The sequence below is a fragment of the Macaca fascicularis genome, chromosome 8 (genome assembly GCF_037993035.2).
Source record: "Macaca fascicularis isolate 582-1 chromosome 8, T2T-MFA8v1.1".
Taxonomy (NCBI): domain Eukaryota; kingdom Metazoa; phylum Chordata; class Mammalia; order Primates; family Cercopithecidae; genus Macaca; species Macaca fascicularis.
In genome coordinates this window covers 26,447,284-26,468,904 of record NC_088382.1, presented here as the reverse complement: position 1 = coordinate 26,468,904, position 21,621 = coordinate 26,447,284, and the positions used below count along the sequence as shown (strand labels likewise).

The 21,621-nt window shown below is 50.0% G+C and overlaps 1 protein-coding gene across 1 annotated transcript; it reads right to left on the bottom strand.

Moving 5' to 3' along the window:
• Nucleotides 1-220: 220 nt before the first annotated feature.
• R3HCC1 (R3H domain and coiled-coil containing 1) lies at nt 221-11,865 on the bottom strand. The gene is made up of 9 exons (XM_045397744.3): nt 11,824-11,865; nt 7,936-8,088; nt 7,461-7,588; nt 6,943-7,080; nt 5,630-6,230; nt 4,634-4,806; nt 3,120-3,190; nt 1,635-1,730; nt 221-527 (listed from the first exon to the last, which is right to left on the bottom strand). The coding sequence occupies exons 1-9, from the start codon at nt 11,863-11,865 to the stop codon at nt 397-399; spliced, it is 1,533 nt and encodes a 510-aa protein (XP_045253679.3). The 3' UTR covers nt 221-396.
• Nucleotides 11,866-21,621: the final 9,756 nt, after the last annotated feature.

The following is a 21,621-nucleotide window of genomic DNA, read 5'->3' as shown; positions in this document are numbered from 1 at the left end:
GATACCTGAACTGCCAAAGGAGTGTGGGCAGGTGCTACACAGCAGGTGCAACCCAGCTCCCAAAACTGGGCAGGCTGTGCACAAAGGCCCTGCAGGCCTAGCGGGGTTCCTCCCAGCCAAGCTCTTCAACTGACCTTCCTTCAGCAGCCACAGGCCTGCACTGCAAGGTGGAACAGCACCCCCTAGCGTCCCCCACAGACCACATTTCAAAGCGATCACATTAGAACAATGTGAGTTTTTATTTTTTCTCCATTTGTGAGACTAAACTAAAGCCCACCACACCCCATGGTGAAGCTTGAGGGTGGCGCGGGGCTGCTCTGGCATCTGTGAAGGCTTATGGTGTTGGGGCACCAGCTACATCAGGGCGCAGATCCAGGCCGGCTGGGTCTCCAGGCCTCAGGGCGGCAGCGGACCCCGGACAGCAGGCCGCTCTTTCTTTTTGTGTTGGAGTCCCAGGGCCCGGGCCACCAGCCTCCGGGCCACCGTCACATTTGTCTGCGGCCTCTCCTTCACCAGACGCAGGAGTTCTAGAAGGAAAGCCCCACGGTGGGGACCTGAACACAAGGCCGTGGCTGCCTCTCCACCAGCAACACAGCAGACGTCGAGGCCATCGGAGCCAGCCTCTCGTGTGACATGTGTGAGGCCTGGGCCCACCTGTGCCTGTGGTGTGGCCGGATGCTTGTGCGAGGGGGCCCACTTAGGGATCCTGGCCCCCCAGGGGATGCTGACCCAAACCTGTTGCCTCTCCATGCCCTTGTTTCTCTGTCTCTACAGTGAGGGGGCTGAGGGGTTCATCCTGCACACCTCCCTGCTTTTTAGGGTCCTTTGGGAGGGATATCAAGTCAGGATGGAACACCCAGAGCTCACAAATATCCTGAGCTACGGACAGGATATTTACTGTTCCAAGAAACCTTGGACAGTTTTGGCTACGTAACCACCCATGAGAGCACAGCCGGCCTCGGCAGGCCTCTTGCAGGCCCATTTTACTAGTTGCTAGTTTGAAGTCATGGAAAACTCGTGTCTAAAATCTCTCACCATGGTTTCTGGAGGGGGAAGGGGAAAGGGAGGCGCTAACGGTTATCTGGTACCTTCTGTGTGCCCTCAGGGCTCCAGGCAGGTATGCCAGGCTCTCATTCAATCCTCCAGACTGAAGAGTCTGCTCATTTTACAGAAGAAGAAACCAACTCACACACTGAGTGACTTCCTCAGTGTCACTGAGGCCGACTGAAGTAACTGACAGAGCCATTTAGGGGTCCTCCAAAGCCCAGGCCCTTCCCGGACCTGTGGGATACGGTTTCCAGGGCCCTCCAGAAGAAAGAACCAGCTTTCCCCTGAGCGGTGCCCAGAAGAGGGTGTGAGCACGAGGGCCTCCCTGCACAGCAGCTGGCAGATGCCACTCCCCAAGGGAGACCCCTGCCCTAGACCCCCCTAGGCCTGCTAGGGAGGGGAAACCCAGCCCCACTGGCTACTGCAGCCCAGGGCTCCCAAAGAGCAGAGAAGTCAAGAGGGAAGAATGAACGGAGAAGACCCTGCTCAAACCAGACACACACGCACATACACACGCTCACACACACATGCACACACGCGCACACACACACATAGCCTCCCTATCCACGGACATCCGCTTTCCTTACTTGGCCTCTGCAAGGCTTTGAGCTTTGACTGCTTGCTTCCCTGCGTGAGGGGCCGGATCTTGAGCACCGAGAACTCCCGGGTCAGAGCTTCAGCAGCTGCGGAGAGAAAGCAGGTGCAGAGTCACTCCCTCCTCCTCCTCAGGATCCTGCGGCACACCAACCACCCCGAACGCCAGCAGCCGTGTTGTGCACCTGTTCGAAGCTCAGGGCAGGGCTGCTCCAACACTGCCCTGGATGGGCAAGAGACGACTGCCGCCTGCTTGCCTCGTCCCCCAGAGCCCCACAGGCCTGCACAGGGACCCCTGCGCTCAGAGGACACTCCCACCCCAGGCTGGTCAGGGAGAGCACTGGTGAGGCTGTGATTCTGACATCAGAAGAGGCGGGCTCCCAGTTTCCGAAGCCCCAGGGCTAAACACAGCCTCTCCCCCTTTCACCACTCAGGACCCTCCAGGGAACATGTGTTCACCGTCCTGAGTCACACCTGGCACTGCAGCACCCCGGCTATTTACAGAGTACGGCAGAGCAGAGCTGGGAGACGCTTCAGGTCCAAGCTGCCCACTGCTCTACAGAAGAGGAAACTGAACCCAGGGAACCTGCTCCCGCCGTAGTCTGTGGAGACCAGAACGCCATGGCCAACCCCGGCCAGAGCTCATTCCTCTCACAGCACATGGCAGCCTCTTGGCCTCCCTCCCTGCCTTTCTTTCTACAATCTCCCTTGCTGGGGTTTGAGACCCCACCGTGCCCTGTTCCCTCCCTAAATGCTGCCCCCTCCCTCCTGAGGACTGGACCCCACCAGCAGTGGTGCTCCCAGCCCCCAGCTCAGGAGTTCAGAAGGCTGTTTCTAGGAAGCCCAGCGAAGGGGGCGTGGTGTATACACGTTTGGTGTATACCAAGGTGTGGTGTGACAAGGCAATGCAGGCAAGTGGCTGAGAGGGACAGGAGCACTGGAGTCATGAGGAGGCAGCGTGGCGCCCCCAGCTGTGGCACTGAGAGGCTGTGTAACTTGGAGTGTACCCCTGACACTCTGGGATCCTTAAGTCTCCCTAGCTGTACAGTGGAGGTAACCTGACCTATATCTTGAGGCCGAAGTGAAAATCGAGTAAGAATGTGTCTACTTGAACCATATGAAATCGCCGGAATTCAAATGCTTTTGGCCGTTAAAGCAGCACTTTCCTGTGCTTTCACTTAATACAGGGACCTCCGCTGGGCTTGGCCGGTGACCTTCCTCAGCAAAGGTCGCCTGAATCTGATGCCTTTTCATTGAAAGCACTAACACAATAGGAAAGGCTTCTTCATTAAGGCGCATTACTATGGGCCAGAGACCGCTCGGCTCCCCCTGGGTTTTAGGCTGGAAACAGAACCCCAAGAGCCCAGTGGCTCAGCTGAGCCTGCGCCCAGGAGATGGTGGCCTCCACCCAGGGAACCAAGAGTCCTCCCTCTCAGTGGGGATCCGAGTGAGGGCCGGGCCCACCGGGGGTGCCTTACCTGAGGCCAGGCAGGGAAAGATGCCGAGTGCATGAGTATCATCCACCCACTGAATCCTGAACCCCTTCTCTCTGTGCGGGGAGAGAGGAGACAGCACATTCAGGAAAGCAAGCGGTCAAACTCCTCTTCGAATCCCGCAGCCGCGCCCCCTCGCCTCCAGCCCACAGATGCCACCAGCCGGAGGCAAAGTCCCATCTCCTCGGGGACGGAGACAACCATTTGCAGCAAACTTCCTCTGAAGCCCGTATGGTTGGCTTCAGAAAGACAAACGTCACTCCTGTCAATATGTCAGGCAGGTCACCAGTTTCTAGAACTAAAGAAGCCAGGACTCAAACAGCTCATATGGCACGACGCGAAGGAAGAAGAGACTCCTCACAGGCTTGTCTCGGCCAGGCCAAGGCCACGGGGTCTGAGGCTGGGGAAGAAAGGGTTTCTGTGGCGGGGGAGGGGAACAGGAGCTCAAACCAGCAGGGCCACCAAGCTCCTGTTGGCTTTCTTCCTATTGCTCAGGAAGGTGCCACCTACCCTGCAGCCTGTGAGAGACCTAAGGCAGTGTGGCCCTACCCGGGCTGAGGAAGGCACAGGGGCCCCAGCCTGGCTGCACCATCAACGTAGAGAATACAAGCGTAGAACATGTTGCCCCTAGCCACCCCTTTGGCTCTCCTCCTGCTCAGGGGCAGAGCACAGGGGAAGAAGGCTTTAGGAAGCAGGGTTAACGAGGGCCATGCAGAAAGGGGTTTCCAAAAGCCTAGGCAGAGCTGGGCACAGTGGTGCATGCCTGTAGTCCCAGCTACTTGGGAGGCCAAGGTGGGAGGATCACTTGAGCCCAGGAGGTTGAGGCTGCAGCAAGCTGTGATCGCACCACTGCACTCCCGCCTGGGCAAAAGAGCAAGATCCTGTCTCAAAACAAAAGAAGAGAAAGAAAGCCTGAGCAGGAACAAAGAAGGGGAAGGGGAGAAGGCAAAATGAGAATAAAAAGGAAAAGAAAAAAGAAGGAAAGACAGGAGGGTCGATCTAAAGGCATGTGGGGAAGCTGAGGAGGAGGGAAGTCGTGTCTCTCAATGCAGACTCTGGCCACCATCCCAACCTCCACTCTGCCCCAGCAGGCTGCTCAGTGTACCCTAGAAACAGTTGCCACATGGAGCTGGCCTGTAGCCTGCTGGAGACCCACTGAGCGCCGCTGGGAGGTGGGCAAGGGGAAGAGAGGGGGCTGTCATGTCCCTCGAGACTGAGGGAGGGTACATGGGGTCCTGGCAGGCATGTGGCCAGGCAGAGGGGCTAGCCCAGGTCTAGGGCCTCCAGGGTGTATCTACGACCAACAAATCAGTGCTCTCTTTCCCCAAGGATGGCTGGCAGGGTGAACTGCCCAGGAATACAGAACCCAGGCAACACACCCACTTTCTGTCTCTCTTGCTGAAGCATTAGGCACTGGGAGTGGGGCAGGCAAGCACCCCCAGCTACAAAGCGTGTCCTAGCTTCTCTCTGAAGGCAGCACCTCCCCAGCCACCACTCACTGGAACTCAGAAAACGTTGCCAGCAGGTCCTCCGTCTTGAGCGCTGGTTCAAAGTCATAGATCTCTACCACGTGGGCAAGGTCCTTCTCTCCAGGCAGTTCCTCTACAAAGGAGGACGTGTCCAAGTGGATCTTCTCTATCTGAATCTCCTTCTTCGTCAGGTTGTCTGTGATCTAGGAGAGATCGGACCCTTTAGCAAGGGGAGCCTGGACACGCAGAGCTCCAAACCACTAGCCCGTGCGCTGAGAGCTCTGCGGGGAGAAGGGGCCCTCACAGCAAAAGTCTGGGAAGGGCAGCAGCAGGCAGGCTGGGCTGGAAGGTCAAGAAGCGTGGGTTTTACGGGAGGGCATTTACTTGTATGGAGTCCCCACTAAGTGACTGGCAATTACACACACAACGTTCCATAGAATCCTGAAAACTATATTCTAGAAAGCTGCTTTACAGATGGGGAAACTGAAGGCCCAAGAGTTAAGTAATTTTTCCCAAAGTTGCAAAGTCAGTTAAGAGGCAGAGCTGGGCAAGTCCAAGACCCTTCCTTCCCCTCCTAGCGCTGTGATATTTGGCAGGTCTGTGGTCTGCATTCTTCATGTATAAAATAGCCATAAAAGATTCTACTCTCCCAACCGAACCCACAGCCAGTCTCAGGGGCAGTCACACGGTCCCCAGGAAACAAGATTTGTAAGATAAAACTTCAGGCTAAAGAGTAATTTCCATGACTGGCATCCGTAACACAGGACGGCGTACTTGTACACAGAGTCCGTGACCTAGTGAAGGCTGTGTTATCTGGTTTTAGTTTCAGATGAGGAAACTGAGACTCAGCAACACAAAATAACTTGCCCAGGGTCAAGCAGCTCCTACATGGCTGGGCTGGGACCCAAATCCACACCTCCTCTCCTGTGTTCCCTAAGGAATCCCTGTCACCCAACACCCAGCCCTACCCACGGCCACACCCACCTCACCTCCGCCCTCCCTTTCTGGGCTCAAGAGCCTCATCACCTCCTGCAGCAGCTCAGTGTAATCGTCTTCCAAGCAGCTGCTGGGGCCGTCCTCTTCCACCTCCTCTTCGTCCTCTTCCTCCTCTGCCACGAGCCTCTTCTCCAGCGGACTCTCCTTCCCCTCTTCCAGGTCTAGCTGCAGGGTGGACCCAAACCGTGTGGCCGTCTCCACCCTGTCTCCCTTCCCTGACTGACTCTCAGGCCCCGGGGGCTCAGGGCCAACAGGGTCCGGCAGCGGCTCATTCTCACACCTTTGTCCTGGGCTCTTTAGGTCCTCTGTTCCCTGAGTCATCAGCACAGGGAGTCCCTGATCAGAGTTGGGGTCTCCAGCACCAACATCTCCAGGTTCTTCTGGATCCCTGCCAGCTGGGGCCTCTCCCTTGAGCCCCGAGGTAGAGGTCAGCCCCCATTCTTCCTGCCTGCGCAGCACCCGGGGCACATACAAAGGCTGGTCTGGCTTGCGTCCACGATACCACCGGCCAGCCCGGGCACCTCGGGGAGCAGCTGCTCCTTGGTTGGAGGTGGGCCGAGGACCGTGGTACTTGCTGGGGTAGGAGGCAGGAGGGCGGCAGGGGCCAGAGAGGCCATCTGAACTGGGTACCCTGGAGCAGGAATGGGAAGAGGTAATCAGAGTGTATAGGGGCCCAAAGGAAAATGATTTACTAGAGCCACTTGTCATTCAGGAGTGACATTCAGGTCAGCATTAGGCGAAAACCACAGCCAAAATGACCCTCGAAAATCCCTTAGGAAGGCATCACAGTGGAGGCTGTCACTTTTGAACAAGCCCAGAGCAGCCAGCTCGCCCCTCTAGTGCTATGATCAAAATTAGAGATTAGTCCATCTTCAATTACACACCAGGCAGGTAAGCGTTTGCATTTAAGAATTAGGCTATCAGAAAAACATGTCACTTCAAACACTAGGATCACAGTCATTAAAGTAAGATGCTCACTGTGAGATGCACATGGGAACAGAGGGGACCCAAGCCCAGCAGGGGCTTTTCTGGTCTCTGTGGGGCACAAGCTCACTGAGAGGAATGCTAGGGAGACCCCCCCACCACACCCACTACTTAAACAGATCTCTCTCTCTTTTGGCCCAACCACATAGCTGATTTTGCCAAGTGAATTCCACAAACTGCATATCTGCTCCACTGTTGATGCAAAAGGCAGCCCTGGTTAAGCGGCTGCGGCTAGGAATGGCAGCAGCCCTGGGGTCCCAGCCCTGGTTCCACCCAGCCCTGCCCTTCCAAAGGCTGACCAGCTGGCTGGCCGCCCACACACCACTGCTGCAGGCACTCCAAGGTGGGAGGCTACACACCTGATGTCCTGGTGACAGATGACCGTCCTCCTCTTCCAGCCCTCCCCAACGGAGAAGCTGCTCAAGAGATCAAAATTCTCTGCTGTTCTATGGATCAGGTACCGGAGGCGACTGGAGAGTGGGGGGAAAAGAAGAACCCTGGGGAGGGAGGGGAAGAAGCGCTGAGCAGGTGTCCAGGGCCTGACCCCTACCAGGTCCACTCCCAGGTTAATCGCGGATTAACGCTGGCCTCCCTTCCGCCCCCTGGGTCCCAGGTGGACTGCAAAGGATCTGAGCATAGACAGAGGTGACCGCAGGGACCCACAGGTCCCATCCGCCTCCCTGTGCGGGGACCCTTCAGTCTCAGGGTGATGCTCAGAATTACAAAGATGCAGCTGGAAGCGGCAGCTGGCGTTATGAAGACTAAAGGCCAAGGTCAGAGCCAGCTGCCAGGCACCACCTGGGGGAGGGCACACAGGCGGCTCGGGAACACTGCCCTTCCCAGCAAAGAGGCACCCTCGCCCCTCCCACGAGCCTACTTTGACAGCTGCTTCTGCAGCAGAAAGCGGTCCAGTTCCTCCTGGATCCGGTGGACGAAGTCATTCTCAGCTGAGGAGAGGAAGACACCGTCCAAGCAGAGAAGGGCCAGGGTGACAGGTGGGAGAGCCTGTAAGAGAGACGGGCAGGGCCGGGGATCAGAGCACAGACCCCGGGATCACCCGCGACCCCGCAACGCCGGCACCGAAAGGGCCTTAGAAACCCTCTGGTCCAAGTCTCGGCGGCGGGGAAGTGATGCCAGGGATCCCCGGCAAGTCAGCGGTCAGGGGAGGGGTCTCCCGGCTGCTGCCCAAGGCTCTCGTCCCCGCCTGCGGTCGGATGCTGAGGGTGGCCCCACACCCTGCGCTGCGTTCCTTCCCGGGGCTCACGAGGGCCTGCTCAGCGCAGCCCAGCTGCCCCTTCCCACCCGGGAGCCCGGGGGCCGGGAAGATCACCCCCTAGTGCCGCCGCACTCACCACGGCCTCTCTGCGCTTCGCAGCCGCCCTCGGCGTCCCCAGGGGCCAGCGCGCCCGAGTGCCCCAGAGAGGCCGGGCCGCTGCGGAGACGCAGCGCCATCGCGCGGCCTGGGGGAGGTAACGCAGAAACGGGAGAGGGCGTGTTCTTGTCACCTATTGGGAGGGGGCGCACCTGCCACTAACACGAACCGCTTCTCCTAGAGGGACACGACTAGCTTTCATATTCGTGGCAAAACCAAGACCCAGAAAGGTGAAATAACTTGCCCCAAGTTGCACAGATAGTACATTCCAGAGTCTTACTTTGAGCAAAGATGGGTCTGATTCCAAGATGGGCTTTTTTCTTTTTGTCCTCAATGTTGGCACAGTCTTCCAGGATCAATTAAGTTCAACAAACACTTTTGTTCAGCTACTAATAGGTTGGTGCAAAAGTAATTGTGGTTTTACCATTAAGTAAAAAACTGCAATTACTTTTGCACCAACCTAATAGTGCTATATGCTAGCTAGCGGCGGTGCTAGAGTTTCCCATTCATTGTTCCCCTCCCCAGGGACCTAACAGAGGAATAAAGAGGAAGGAAGTTTCTGAGCATCAGATATTCCAGCACTCTTGCCCATCATTGCCCTTCCTTCTCCCGCATTGATGTCACCTGTAAAAAAGTCTAATTCACACCACAGTGGCACTGACAAGGCATGCTAGCCTTGTGGGTTACTGGGTTGGCCAGTCACTATCGCAGTGATTTGCAGCTCAGCAACCTGTGCTACTTTGCTCCATCTAGAAATAATTCTAGCGTCCACCTTAAATGGGGCTTAAAATTCTTGCCATCAGACAGCCTGTGGGATGGATGATTATAATCTAGGAGACCAGGGTTGAAATCGTTCTGTTCCCTGAAAGTAATGAAAATGCAATCCCTTGGTCACTCTGAATCTGGAAGCACTCACCTAAGGGCACTTAAGACCTAGGTTTTGGTCAGGGGTGGGGCAGTCTGAGTGGGCTCTGACATAAGGTACAGGCAGGATGGGGGAGGGAGGGCTGTCCCTCAAAAAGCTGACTGGGAGAAGTGGCTTGGGGATGGAGAAATGGAGAAAAAATTAGATGCATTTTGCTGTCTCACATTTTTCCAAAGCATTTCTAAAAATGACAGTGGAATTATATTATATTTACAAAACCTATCTTCTCAGATACCCAGCAAGAAGAATAAAAAAGGGCCTAGAATAAAGACAAAACTGAAGTGCAGACAGAACTCAGGGAGCTGAGTCATGAATTTCCTTTCTGAGCATGGTTGTGAGAGGAGATTCGGGAGATCTGACAGGTCCCCCGTGCCTAGACTGGAGGGCATTCAACTCCAGGGGAAAAAGGATGAGCAGGGGGCACCCGTTTGGATTCTGGTTCCACCAGCCCTACCCACACTTCACGCTGGCTTAATGGAAGTGGGAGCAGGCCACACCGTGGCATTGTTTTGTCTGCCCAGGTTCCCTGGACTGGGCATGTGAGGCTGAGAGGCAAGTCCACTTAGCACCACATGTTTTCTCTGAAAACACAGGCCCAGCTTTTTTGACAAAGTCGCTGTACCTCCCCGAAATGGAGGAACAAACCCAAAACCCAGGAAGCAAGCTATGTCCCCACCTCTTTAGAGCTGGGTCATGCTATTGAGGTGTTCAACAAATTCAGAGAGAGACTCAGTAGGAACAAGCTCCCGGGGAAGGCTGTCCAGGAATCTAGTTTCTAGTTTCTACCAAACCCTCTTTAGGCAACTCAGAGGTTAAACAGGAAAAAAGGTATCAGTGTCCAGGTCTCCATCATGGGTAGAGGTTATCTAGAGATTCCTAGATAAACAGGGAAGGGAGTCAAAGCACAGCTACCCACACCTTTGGGGGCAAACAGCAGGTAAGGCAGAATGGTCACCGTTCAAAGGTGAATAAATGCAACAAAAGCAGCACAAACGATGGGCAGAATTTCGAAAGAAAGAGAAAGAAAGAAAGAAAAGAAAGAAAGAAAGAAAGAAAGAAAGAGAGAGAGAGAGAAAGAAAGAAAGAGAGAGAGAGAAAGAAAGAAAGAGAGAGAGAGAAAGGAAGAAACCAGAGCAAGGAACAGATACAGGATAAGAATATTTTGGAAGACTCTCTTGAGAAAACAAGAAATTTCCAGTTAATAACTGCTTCACACTCTCAAGGAGGTCAAAGCCTGATTTCCATGTTCAATGCGTAAGCTATGAATTGAGATGAAAGGGAACTGTCAGAGCTATGGAAAGACGTGAAAGAGGCAATCATGTTCATCATCAAACCAGCAAAGCTAGAGTCAACAATGTTGAAAACCGGTGATATGGAGTAAAGGCTTACAAAAATCAAGATAGTTGCTACTTATTGACATAAAGCTTGCCATACAAATTGCACTTTAAACTTTGTAGCGGCCCTCTCAGATGAAAATTATTACCCATATGGTATGGGGATAAACTGAGGTTTAGCCAAAGGAGACCCAGAGAGTTGGAACTCAAACCCAGATCTAGCCTGTCAACCCCCTGCTTTTTAACACCCCAAGGTGAAGACTCTCCAACTTTAGCATGTCATTACAATTGTCTTTTTTTTTTTTTTTTTTTTTTTTTTTTGAGGCAGTCTCACTCTGTCATCCAGGCTGGAGTGCAGTGGCACAGTCTCGGCTCACTGCACCCTCCTGGGTTCAAGCAATTCTCCTGCCTCAGCCTCCCGAGTAGCTGGGACTACAGGCATGTGCAACCATGCCCGGCTAAATTTTGTACTTTTAGTAGAGATGGGGTTTCACTATGTTGGCCAGGCTGGTCTCAAACTCCTGGCCTCAGGTGATCTGCCCACCTCGGCCTCCTAAAGTGCTGGGATTACAGGCATGAGCCACCGCGCCCAGTCTAGGATTATCTTAATCCTGTGGCCAATAGCCAGGTACCAAAGTCAGGGGTTAAATAAATTAGATGTACCTTATCAGTGGGAGAAGCAGGCTGGGTGTGAGCTACAGAATTTTACCCAAAACTGGAAGTATAATTGAAAGATTATGAAAGGATTGAATCCAGGGCACATGGGGTAGCAAACGGCGAATCACAAGGTCAGGAGATCAAGATGATCCTGGCTAACACGGTGAAACCCCGTCTCTACTAAAAATACAAAAAAATTAGCAGGGCGTGGTGGTGGGCGCCTGTAGTCGCAGCTACTCAGGAGGCTGAGGCAGGAGAATGGCGTGAACCCAGGAGGCGGAGCTTGCAGTGAGCGGAGATCATCACACCACTGCACTGGAGCCTGGGCGACAGAGCGAGATTCCGTTTCAAAAATAATAATAATAATAATAATAATAATAATAATAATTCGCCAGGCATGGTAGCGCATGCCTGTAGTCCCAGCTACTTTGGAGGCTGAGGTGGGAGGATCATTTTTGCCTGGGAGGTTGAGGCTGCAGTGAGCTGTGGTTGTGCCACTGTACTCCAGCCTAGGTGACAGAGTGAGACCCTGTCTCACACACACACACACACACACACACACACACACACACAATGTAAATGCAACAATATCTTATTAAAACACAAGAAAATGTGAATCTACAGATTAAAATGGTGTTCTAGAAAATAAACATATAAATAAAAGGTTGATCCAGATTATGGTAAAAATATTTTCTCTGAGGATTAAAAAAATGAATTTTGATTTAGGCAAAATTCAAAAGAAAAAAATTAAGTGGCTGACAGATTTTTCCTAGCAACTCATCTGCCGGAAAACAACGGAACAGTATCTGTAGAATTTTACATGGAAAATGTTAAGACTGGAAAATCCTGTAAACTGTGATGGCAATAGAAAGATATTCTCAAACCTGCAGTCACATTCTGCCAAGAGAAATGGAGTGATGCTGGCCTGTCAGGTGGAGACGCCAGGCCATACTGGCAGACACTGTGTGGGGACAGCCTGCCACGTGTACCGCATAGCTTAACTCAAAAGACGTCTTGCAAAATCCACAGATAACTTTTTTTTTTTCTCTAGTGAGCTCTTCAATCTCTTCCAGCATAGATCGCCCAGACTAGCCTCTTTGATAACCTCCAGCTAATCATTAGAAAAATCACCCTGTCTAGGCTGGCACCTTTTTCTTCTTTATCAGTCCTCGCATTGGTTTCTTTGTTTGTTCGTTTAGGTCTTTGTCCCTTGGTAAGAATCTAATGGCTGTCTCCTTGGTGTGCTTGTGAACTAGTTACCCAGCTAACGAAATATTTCTGAGTTATGCTTTGACATTCACGGTCCTTCCCGGAAAGCCACTGGAAGACATGGTCCCGACAATCAAGAGACGAATTCAGATATATGATTCACAAGCTGGGATGTCCTGGGAGAAGACGCCTTGTGCTAAGTCATTTACTTAAAACATCAATTAACTTAAATAATCAGAGTAACAAAATGGTATACAAATATTATAAATCTTGAAAGGAGGGCTATAGAATGTAATAACAAAAGCAATTTCTTTTCTTTTTTTTTTTTTTGAGACAGAGTCTCGCTCTGTCGCCCAGGCTGGAGTGCAGTGGCCGGATCTCAGCTCACTGCAAGCTCCGCCTCCCGGGTTCACACCATTCTCCTGCCCCAGCCTCCCGAGTAGCTGGGACTACAGGCGGCTGCCACCTCACCTGGCTCGTTTTTTGTATTTTTTAGTAGAGACGGGGTTTCACCGTGTTAGCCAGGATGGTCTCGATCTCGTGACCTCATGATCCACCCATCTCGGCCTCCCAAAGTGCTGGGATTACAGGCGTGAGCCACCGCGCCCGGCAGCAATTTCTTTATTGCCATAAATTGGGACAGGAACCCCGGAGTACATTCCAAAGTGTCGGGGGTAGGAGCAGAGGCATATAACTGTGGCAAAGTCAGTAAATGCTATGTTTTCCAAATAATTGCCAGAAGTTAGGGAAGTTGGTTAAGAAAGAAACACTGCCCATATAGAAAAATGTAACTGGGGAGGGAGAGGAAGCCAGAAAAAAAAAAAAAAAAAATCAGTGATAGAAGTAATACCAAAGTGTTTTAAGGAAACCAGAGGTGGGATAATTCAATTATATTACAAACATTAAAATGGATTAAAAATAGGCTGGGCGTGGTAGCTTATGCCTGTAATCCCAGCACTTTGGGAGGCCAAGGTGGGTGGATCACTTGAGGTCAGGAGTTTGAGACCAACCTGGCCAACATGGCAAAACCCCGGGTGTGGTGGTGTACTTCTGTAATCCCAGCTACTGGGGAGATTGAGGCATGAGAATCACTTGAACCCAAGAGACAGAGTTTGTAGTGAGCCGAGATTGCGCCACTGCACACTCCACCCTGGAGAGAGAGACTCCATCTCAAAAAAAAAAAAAGGTTCAAAAAGCGAAACATTGTTATATGTTCTTTACCCAACTCACACTTAGAAGAACTCGATGCAAATTCATTTAAGGATCCAAATAGACTGATCAAAACACCACACAGGGCTAAATAGAGAATCACAGAGGAACCACATTCACTTCAGGACAAGTCAAGGCTTTGTATCCATGCCTCTAGTGTTTACCTTTTTTTAAAGCGGTACTAACAAAAGCAAATTGACATAAAAACCGGAAAGTTCAGACATTTGAGGAGATCAACTTCTCACTGTTTGCAGAATATTTGTGTTTTTGGTGGGTTGTTGTGTTCGTTCGTTTGTTTGCTTTTGAGACAAAGTCTCCCTCTGTCACCCAGCCTGGAGTGTAGTGACATGATCATAGCTCACTGTAACCTGGACTCCTGGGCTCAAGCCATCCTCCTGCCTCTGGTACCCGGAACTACAGACGCACGCCAGCACACCCGACTAATTTTTGTATTTTTTTGTAGAGACGGAGGTCACACTATGTTGCCCAGGCTGGTTTTGAACTCCTGGCTCAAGCCATCCTCCTGCCTCAGCCTCCCAAAGTGCCGGGATTACAGGCATGAGACACCGCACCTGACCTTTGATTTTTTCTTTTTTAACCTAAAAAATCCAAGAAAATCAACTAAGAAACTTTTTTTTTTTTTGAGACGGAATCTCGCTCTGTCGCCCAGGCTAGAGTGCAGTGGCCAGATCTCAGCTCACTGCAAGTTCCGCCTCCTGGGTTTACGCCATTCTCCTGCCTCAGCCTCCTGAGTAGCTGGGACTACAGGCGCCCACCACCTCACCCAGCTAATTTTTTGTATTTTTTTTAGTAGAGACGGGGTTTCACCGTGTTAGCCAGTATGGTCTCGATCTCCTGACCTCGTGATCCGCCCGTCTTGGCCTCCCAAAGTGCTGGGATTACAGGCTTGAGCCACCGTGCCCAGCCAAAAATCAACTGAGAAACTCTTACAAGCCAGAGCTGTTTTCAGAAGTGAAGAGCATTCTGGAGCCAAGGCAGTGGGAGTGATTAAAGGGCAGAGAAAGGCAGAGATGGTGGAGAAGGAGCCAGAACTAGAGAGGGAAAGTGGGAGAGAGGGGAGGGTGCGGAGGTGCAGGGGCTGGTGGGAGAGGGGAATGAGTCATCTTCCCTGGTTCCCGCTCTACCTGATTAGCCTCTGTGTGTGCCACCCCAGCCAGGAGAGTCCCCACCACACTCCCCAAATCTCTGACACTTTTGTTGCCCCTCAGTTCCAAGGAGACCTCAACCTCTCCAGAGTTCTAGCCTCTTCTTAAAGGGCCAGAGTCATGGGAACCCAGATGGGGTGAGGGGGTCTCCTGTGAAGGTCTCCTTACAATGAAATGACTTTGCAGAAATTTGGACACTACCTCCCAATGCAGATTTATGGCCCGGCATGGCGGCTCATGCCTGTAATCCCAACACTTTGGGAGGCCAAGGCAGGGAGATTACCTGAGGTCAGGAGTTTGAGAGTAGCCTGGTCAACACAGTGAAACCCTGTCTCTACTAAAAATACAAATTAACCAGGCATGTTGGTGGGTGCCTGTAATTCCAGCTGCTTGGGAGGTTGAGGCAAGAGAATCACTTGAACCCAGGAGGCGGAGGTTGCAGTGAGCCGAGATCACGCCACTGCCCTCCAGCCTGGGCAACAGAGCGAGACTCAGTCTCAAAAAGTAAAATAAAATAAAATAAAATAATTTGAAAAAAAATCCAGACTTATTTTCTCTAGCTCAAAAGGCAACCTCACATCAGAGCCTGTCTGTGGCCCCACTGGGGTCCAAGGGGATGGAGGAAAAATAGATACTAAAAATGAATATTAAGCCTTTGTAACAGCATAAGAAGTACCTATGTTTAAAAGTTCAAAGGTTATGAAAAAAAAAAGGACACAAAATTGATCTTACTTACTAAACAAAAGGCAACAGAGGCTGGGCGCAGCGTCTCACTCCTGTAATCCCAGAACTTTGGGAGTCGGAGGCAGGCAGATAACTTGAGGCCAAGAGTTCAAGACCAGCCTGGCCAACATGGTGAAACCCCATGTTTACTAAGATTACAAAAACTAACCAGGCGTTATGGTAGGCATCTGTAATCCCAGCTACTCAGAGGCTGAGGCAGGAGAATTGCTTGAACCCGGGAGGCGGAGTCTGCAGTGAGCTGAGCTTGAGCCACTGCACTCCAGCCTGGGTGACAGAGCCAGACTCCATCTCAAGGAAGAAAAAAAAAAAAAAAAAAAAAGGCAATAGAAAAGACAGTGAAGGAAAATACACTGAAATGTGGGCAGTGGTTGTCTCTGAGTGCTATGATTATCAGTTGTTTCCTCTTTAGACTCCTGCTCTTTTCACATAAAATTGTCTGTAATGTATGTATCCAAATGTATATCTCTGTAGTGTATGTATAATATAGGCATGCGAGGCCAGGCGCGGTGGCTCATGCCTGTAATCCCAGCACTTAAGGAGCCCAAGTCGGGCAGATCATGAGGTCAGGAGATTGAGACCATCCTGGCTAACACGGTGAAACCCCATGTCTACTAAAAATACAAAAAATTAGCCGGGTGTGGTGGCAGGCGCCTGTAGTCCCAGCTACTCAGGAGGCTGAGGCAGGAGAATGGCATGAACCCAGGAGGCAGAGCTTGCAGTGAGCTGAGATCACGCCACTGCACTCCAGCCTGGGTGACAGAGTGAGACTCCGTCTCAAAAAAAAAAAAAAAAAAAAAAAAAAAAAAATATATATATATATATAGGCATGCAATTTTCATAAGCTATAGGCTATACCTATTTTTTATTCTTCCCAAATCATTCAAAGTAGCACTACTTGCAAATTTGGCAAAATTTTGAAAATGTATTAACTAAGCAAACATTTTTTAAAATGACTCTCCCTTAATTGCAAAGTGCACTGATTTCCAGCCCTCCCCAGTGCAGTCCCATTGGGCAGGACATGGCGTCACTAAAGTCACTAGAGCAGTGTCTGCCCAGCCCAGGTCCTGGGGAGGGCTGGGGTCAGTATCCTCATTAATTGGGCTTGTACTGTGCACCTGGCACTTTACATCCATTACCCCATACAATCCCCATGGAAATCCCGCCAAGTAGGTGTTATTACCCCAGTTTACAGACATAAAAATTGGGTCCCAGCATTCAGTAAATGGCCCAATATTAACGTGCTACTAAACAGCAATACTGTGCTTCCAACCGAGGTGAACATCCCAAAGCTCGTGCTCCATTCCAGTGATTTCCAACAGTTATTAGCTGTGGAACCCTCTGCTCAAACAAATACTACCCTGGTGAATTAGCTTGCCAGGGCTGCCATACCAAAGTAGCACAGGCTGGATGGCTTAAACAACAGAAATATATTTTCGCACTGTTCTAGAGACTGGAAGTCCATGATCAAGATGTCAGCAGGGTTGGGTTTCCTCTGAGGCCCCTCTCCCTGGCTGGCAGATGGCTGACCACTTGCTGCCTCTTCACGTGGTGGTCCTTCTGTGCACCGTGCACCCCTGATGTCTCTCTGTGTCCAATTTTCCTCTTCTTCTTCTTTTTTTTTTCTTTTTTGAGACAGAGTCTTGCTCTCTCTCCCAGGCCAAAGTGCAATGGCGCAGTCTCAGCTCACTGCAACCTCTGCCTCCTGGGCTCAAGCAATTCTCGTGCCTCAGCCTCCTGAGTAGCTGGGATTATAGGCATGCACAATGTCCAGCAAATTATTATTATTATTTGAGACAGAGTCTTGCTGTCAGCCAGGCTAGAGTGCAGTGGCACGATATCGGCTTACTGCAACCTCCACCTCTTGGGTTCAAGCGATTCTCCTGCCTCAGCCTCCCGAGTAGCTAGGACTACAGGCGCCTGCCACCATGCCCGGCTAATTTTTTTTTTTTTTTTTTTTTTTAGTAGAAATGGGTTTTCACCATGTTAGCCAGGAAGGTCTCGATCTCCTGACCTTGTGATCCACCTGCCTCAGCCTCCCAAAGTGCTGGGATTACAGGCGTGAGCCACCATGCCTGACCCCCAAATTTCCTCTTCTTATATGGACTCCAGTCTTACTGGATTAGGGCCCACCCTAACAACCTTATTTTAACCCAATCACCATTTTAAAGACCTGATCTCCAAATGCAGTCACATTTCAGAGTGGAGGAGGACTGGGGGGTGGTTAGGGCTGCAATGAGTGAATGTAGAGGGGTCACGATTTAGCCCATAACACCTGGACTTTAAATGGGGTCTGTTCTGGTGGAAGCTGGGCTGAGGGGCTTGGAGTCTAACTTTCCAATTCCCTCCCTTCAACTTCCTAAAAAGCCTCTTTACGGCCTTGAGAGGGAAATATTAGGAAATCACTAGTTTTTATGGCTTTGGAAAAAGAGAAAATATTCAAGGAAACTCAGTAAACTAAAACACCACACGAGTCATTTCTGTGAAAATACAGATGGGGCCATCAGCTAATTTAATATGAATGCCGACACAGTTCATTTGATGTTTTCCTCAACTCGCCCAGAATTTCTCTGTGTTGGCCAGAGTTACCTCTGAATTATTTTCCTCACCAACTTCTGCAATTAAAAGGATAAGGCCAAGTGCAGTAGCTCACACCTGTAATCCCAGCACTTTGGGAGGCTGAGGCGGGTGGATCTCTTGAACTCAGGAATTTAAGAAAAGCCTGGGCAACAGAGCAAGAACCTATCTCTACAAAAAATACCAAAGATTAGCCAGGTGAGGTGGCACATGCTTGTGGTCCCAGCTACTCAGGAGGTTGAGGTGGGAGGATCACTTGGGTCCAGGAGATCAAGGCTGCAGTGAGCCATGATTGTGCCACTGCACTCCAGCCTGGGCAACAGAGTGAAACCTGTCTCAAAATAAATAAACAAATAAATAAAAGGATAAATACTCCTCCAGGAGACAGTAAGCTTTACCCTTATGTATTTATAGTTGAAGATAAAATATTGACTATTTTGGTGGCATAACTAGCATATTTGATACCAGGCGAACTGATCATTTTTAAACATCTTCCTCCTCCAAACAACAGAGTTATTTTTGGCAATAATTACATAGTAATACGTAATAATCAGCACTGTCTTGATTTGTTCTTTATCTGAACAACAATGAACACTTTGAAAAGAATAAATTTCCATTTAAAGATATTCAAAGTTGGTAAAATATTTCATGCATGAACTAAAATTTTCACTTACCAAATAAAAGTATACCACGTGGTTTGTTCTTTTCCACAGTTTTATTTATTTATTTATTTATTTATTTATTTATTTATTTATTTGAGATAGATAGGGTTGCCCAGGCTGAAGTGCATTGGCACAATCATGGCTCACTGCAGCCTCAACCTCCCAGGCCCAAATGATCCTCCCACCTCAGCCTCCTGAGTAGCTGGGACCACAGGCGTGTGCCACCATGCCCAGTTAATTTTTTAATTTTTGTAGCGATGGGGTCTTCCTATGTTGCTTACGTCAGTTTTGAACTCCTAGACTCAAGTAATCCACCCGCCGCAGCATCCCAAAGTGCTGGGATTACAGGCATGAGCCACCGCGCCCAGCCCACTGTTTTGAATGTTAAACACAAGCAAAACTCCAAGTGGCCATAGACAATGACATAATTACAGTAACTCATGCTCTGTGTCCTTGGTCTTTACAATTACTACACTGTCCTGGCTTATTTTGAAGCTACTATTTAAACCCAGGAATACATATTATCATAAGGGTTGAAGACAAGCTGCAACCACAAATGAGCTCTAGTGATTCCAAACCGTTAAGAACCTACCTGCAAACTGAGTATGTGAGGCAGCCGCCGGTATCATTGTGAGTTCTCTGAATGAACTTCCAAGTACAAGGGTTAGTAAAGCCCAGGTGATAGGAATGTGCCCACTGAAGCTCAGATAACCACAATAGTTATTTGGAACTTAGACCAATAAATCCCCCACATTGTTTAGAACTGTCAGCACACGGTGATAGTGAAAAACAGACTGGGTTCTCTTCTTGTTTTTCTCTCATCCGCAGACAATGCCTCCCTCTGTGCCTGCCCCTGGAACAGAGGGCTCCCACTGCCTGGTTCTCAGCACAACTCAATGATGGCCATTCTCAGTTTCCATTACCTTATAGGTTCGGGTTTCCTTTTTCCTCCCCAGCCCCTTTTGGTTTTCTTTTCTGGCTCCTCCTCTCCTACTCAACCTCTAAAAGCTGGAATGCCTCGGGTTCCATCCTAGGCTGACCTTCAAGTTTATTCCTCCTCAAGTTCTCACCATCTCAATATATGGCACCAGCGCCCACCCACTCGTTCAAGCCCACAGTGTATTAATCACCCTTTATTTCTCCCTTCCCACCCTACCTTAAGCCTTCGGGAACCTGTGGGTTCTGGCTCCAGTGTATACCTGGGAACTGGCCGCTGCTGACACCCTACTCCTATTGCTCTCTACTTAGGCAGACCTTCTTTTATGGGCTGATGTCTCCCCACGCCCCCAAAAAATCGTATGGTGTGGCTGGGCATGGTAACTCAATGCCTGTAATCCCAGCACTTTGAGAGGCAGTGGCAGGCGGATCAGGAGGTCAAGAGATCGAGACCATCCTGGCCAATACGGTGAAACCCCTTCTCTACTAAAAATACAAAAATTAGCCAGGCGTGGTGGTGGGCGCCTGTAGTCCCAGCTACTCAGGAGGCTGAGGCAGGAGAATCGCTTGAACCCAGGAGGCGGAACTTGCAGTGAGCTGAGATCCGGCCACTGCACTCCAGCCTGGCGACAGAGCGAGACTGTCTCAAAGAAAAAAAAAAAAAATCATATGGTGAAGTCCTAACCCCCAGCACCTCAGAATGTGACTGTATTTGGAGATATGGGCTTTAAAGAGGTAATGAAGTTAACATTAGGTCATTAGGGTGGCCCTTAATCCAATGAGACTGTTGTCCTTACAAGAAGAGGAGATTAGCACACAGACTCTCATAGGAGGGAGCCCATGTGAAGACACAGGGAGAAGGCGGCCACCCACAAGCCAATGAGAGGCCTGAGAAGGAATCGACCCTGCCAGCACCTTGACCTTGGACTGCCAGCCTCCAGGGCTGCGAAAGAGTGCATTTCAGTTAAGCACCCAGTCTGCCGGATTGTATTAAGGCAGCCAGACCTGCCTAAGGCACCCTCCTCACCACTCTTCCCGCTTCCCACTCTGAAAACTGCCTTTTTCCCTCTTGAGAATTGATTGTTCATGCACCTTACTGGCTCCTTATCCCCTTTGAGGTTTTCTTTTTCTTTTAGATTTGTAGGACTTTGTCAATTACGAGTTGAAACTGTTTCCTTCTGGTTTTAGGCTCACATTTTCACCTTTTAAAAAATTATGTCTGGGCTGGGCACAGTGGCTCACGCCTGTAATCTCAGTACTTTGAGAGGCTGAGGGGAGCAAATTGTTTGAGGTCAGGTGAGGCAGTTCTGCAGTCATTTATACCCATTTTAAATTATATGCAAATCAAGGGGCAGGTTATGCAGACATTTCTAGAAAAAGGGCTGTAACTTCCAGGTCATTGGGTTGTTGCCATGGAAAGAGGTGGTAAATTTGGGTGTCAGCATGGCAGTGGTAAACTGACATGGCACAATGGTGAACATGTCGTATGAAAAGCTGCTTCCACCTCGTCCCTGTTTTAGCTAATCCTCAACTTAGTCCAGTGCCTAAACCCCGCCTCTGGAGTCCAGTCCCACTTCCTACCTCAGATACAGTCCCTTTTTTGATCCTTTTATTTAAAATCTTTGTATGAACTTAAGTATATCCCTTGCAAATAGCTCAGGATTGAATCGTATTTTTTTTAAACCTAAAATCATCTGTATTTATTCTATTCTATTGTATTTTATTTTGAGGTGGAGTCTCACTCTGTTGCCCAGGCTGGAGTGCAGTGGCAAGATCTCAGCTCACCACAACCTCCGCCTCCAGGTTCAAGTGATTCTCCTGCCTTAGCCTCCCGAGTAGCTGGGATTACAGATGTGCATCACCATGCCCAGCTACTTTTTGTATTTTTGGTAGACATAGGGTTTCGCTATGTTGGCCAGACTGGTCTCAAACTCCTGACCTCAGGTGATCCACCCGCCACTGCCTCCCAAAGTGCTGGGATTACAGGCGTGAGCCACCACACCCGGACCAACATCTGTCTTTTATCTGGCAAGTTCAATTCATTTACACTCGTTGTGATTACTGACATATTTTTATTACCTTTTACTGGCTCATTTAGTACTTTCTGTTAAGAGTTTCTGTACTTCTGTTTCAAAATTTTCCTGTCTTCTATTGTACTGTTATTCTTATTGCCCTTTTATACCCACAAGTGGTTTGGAAGTTATTCATTCAATATCTTTTAGTGTTATTCACTTTTAAAAAGTTGAAGTA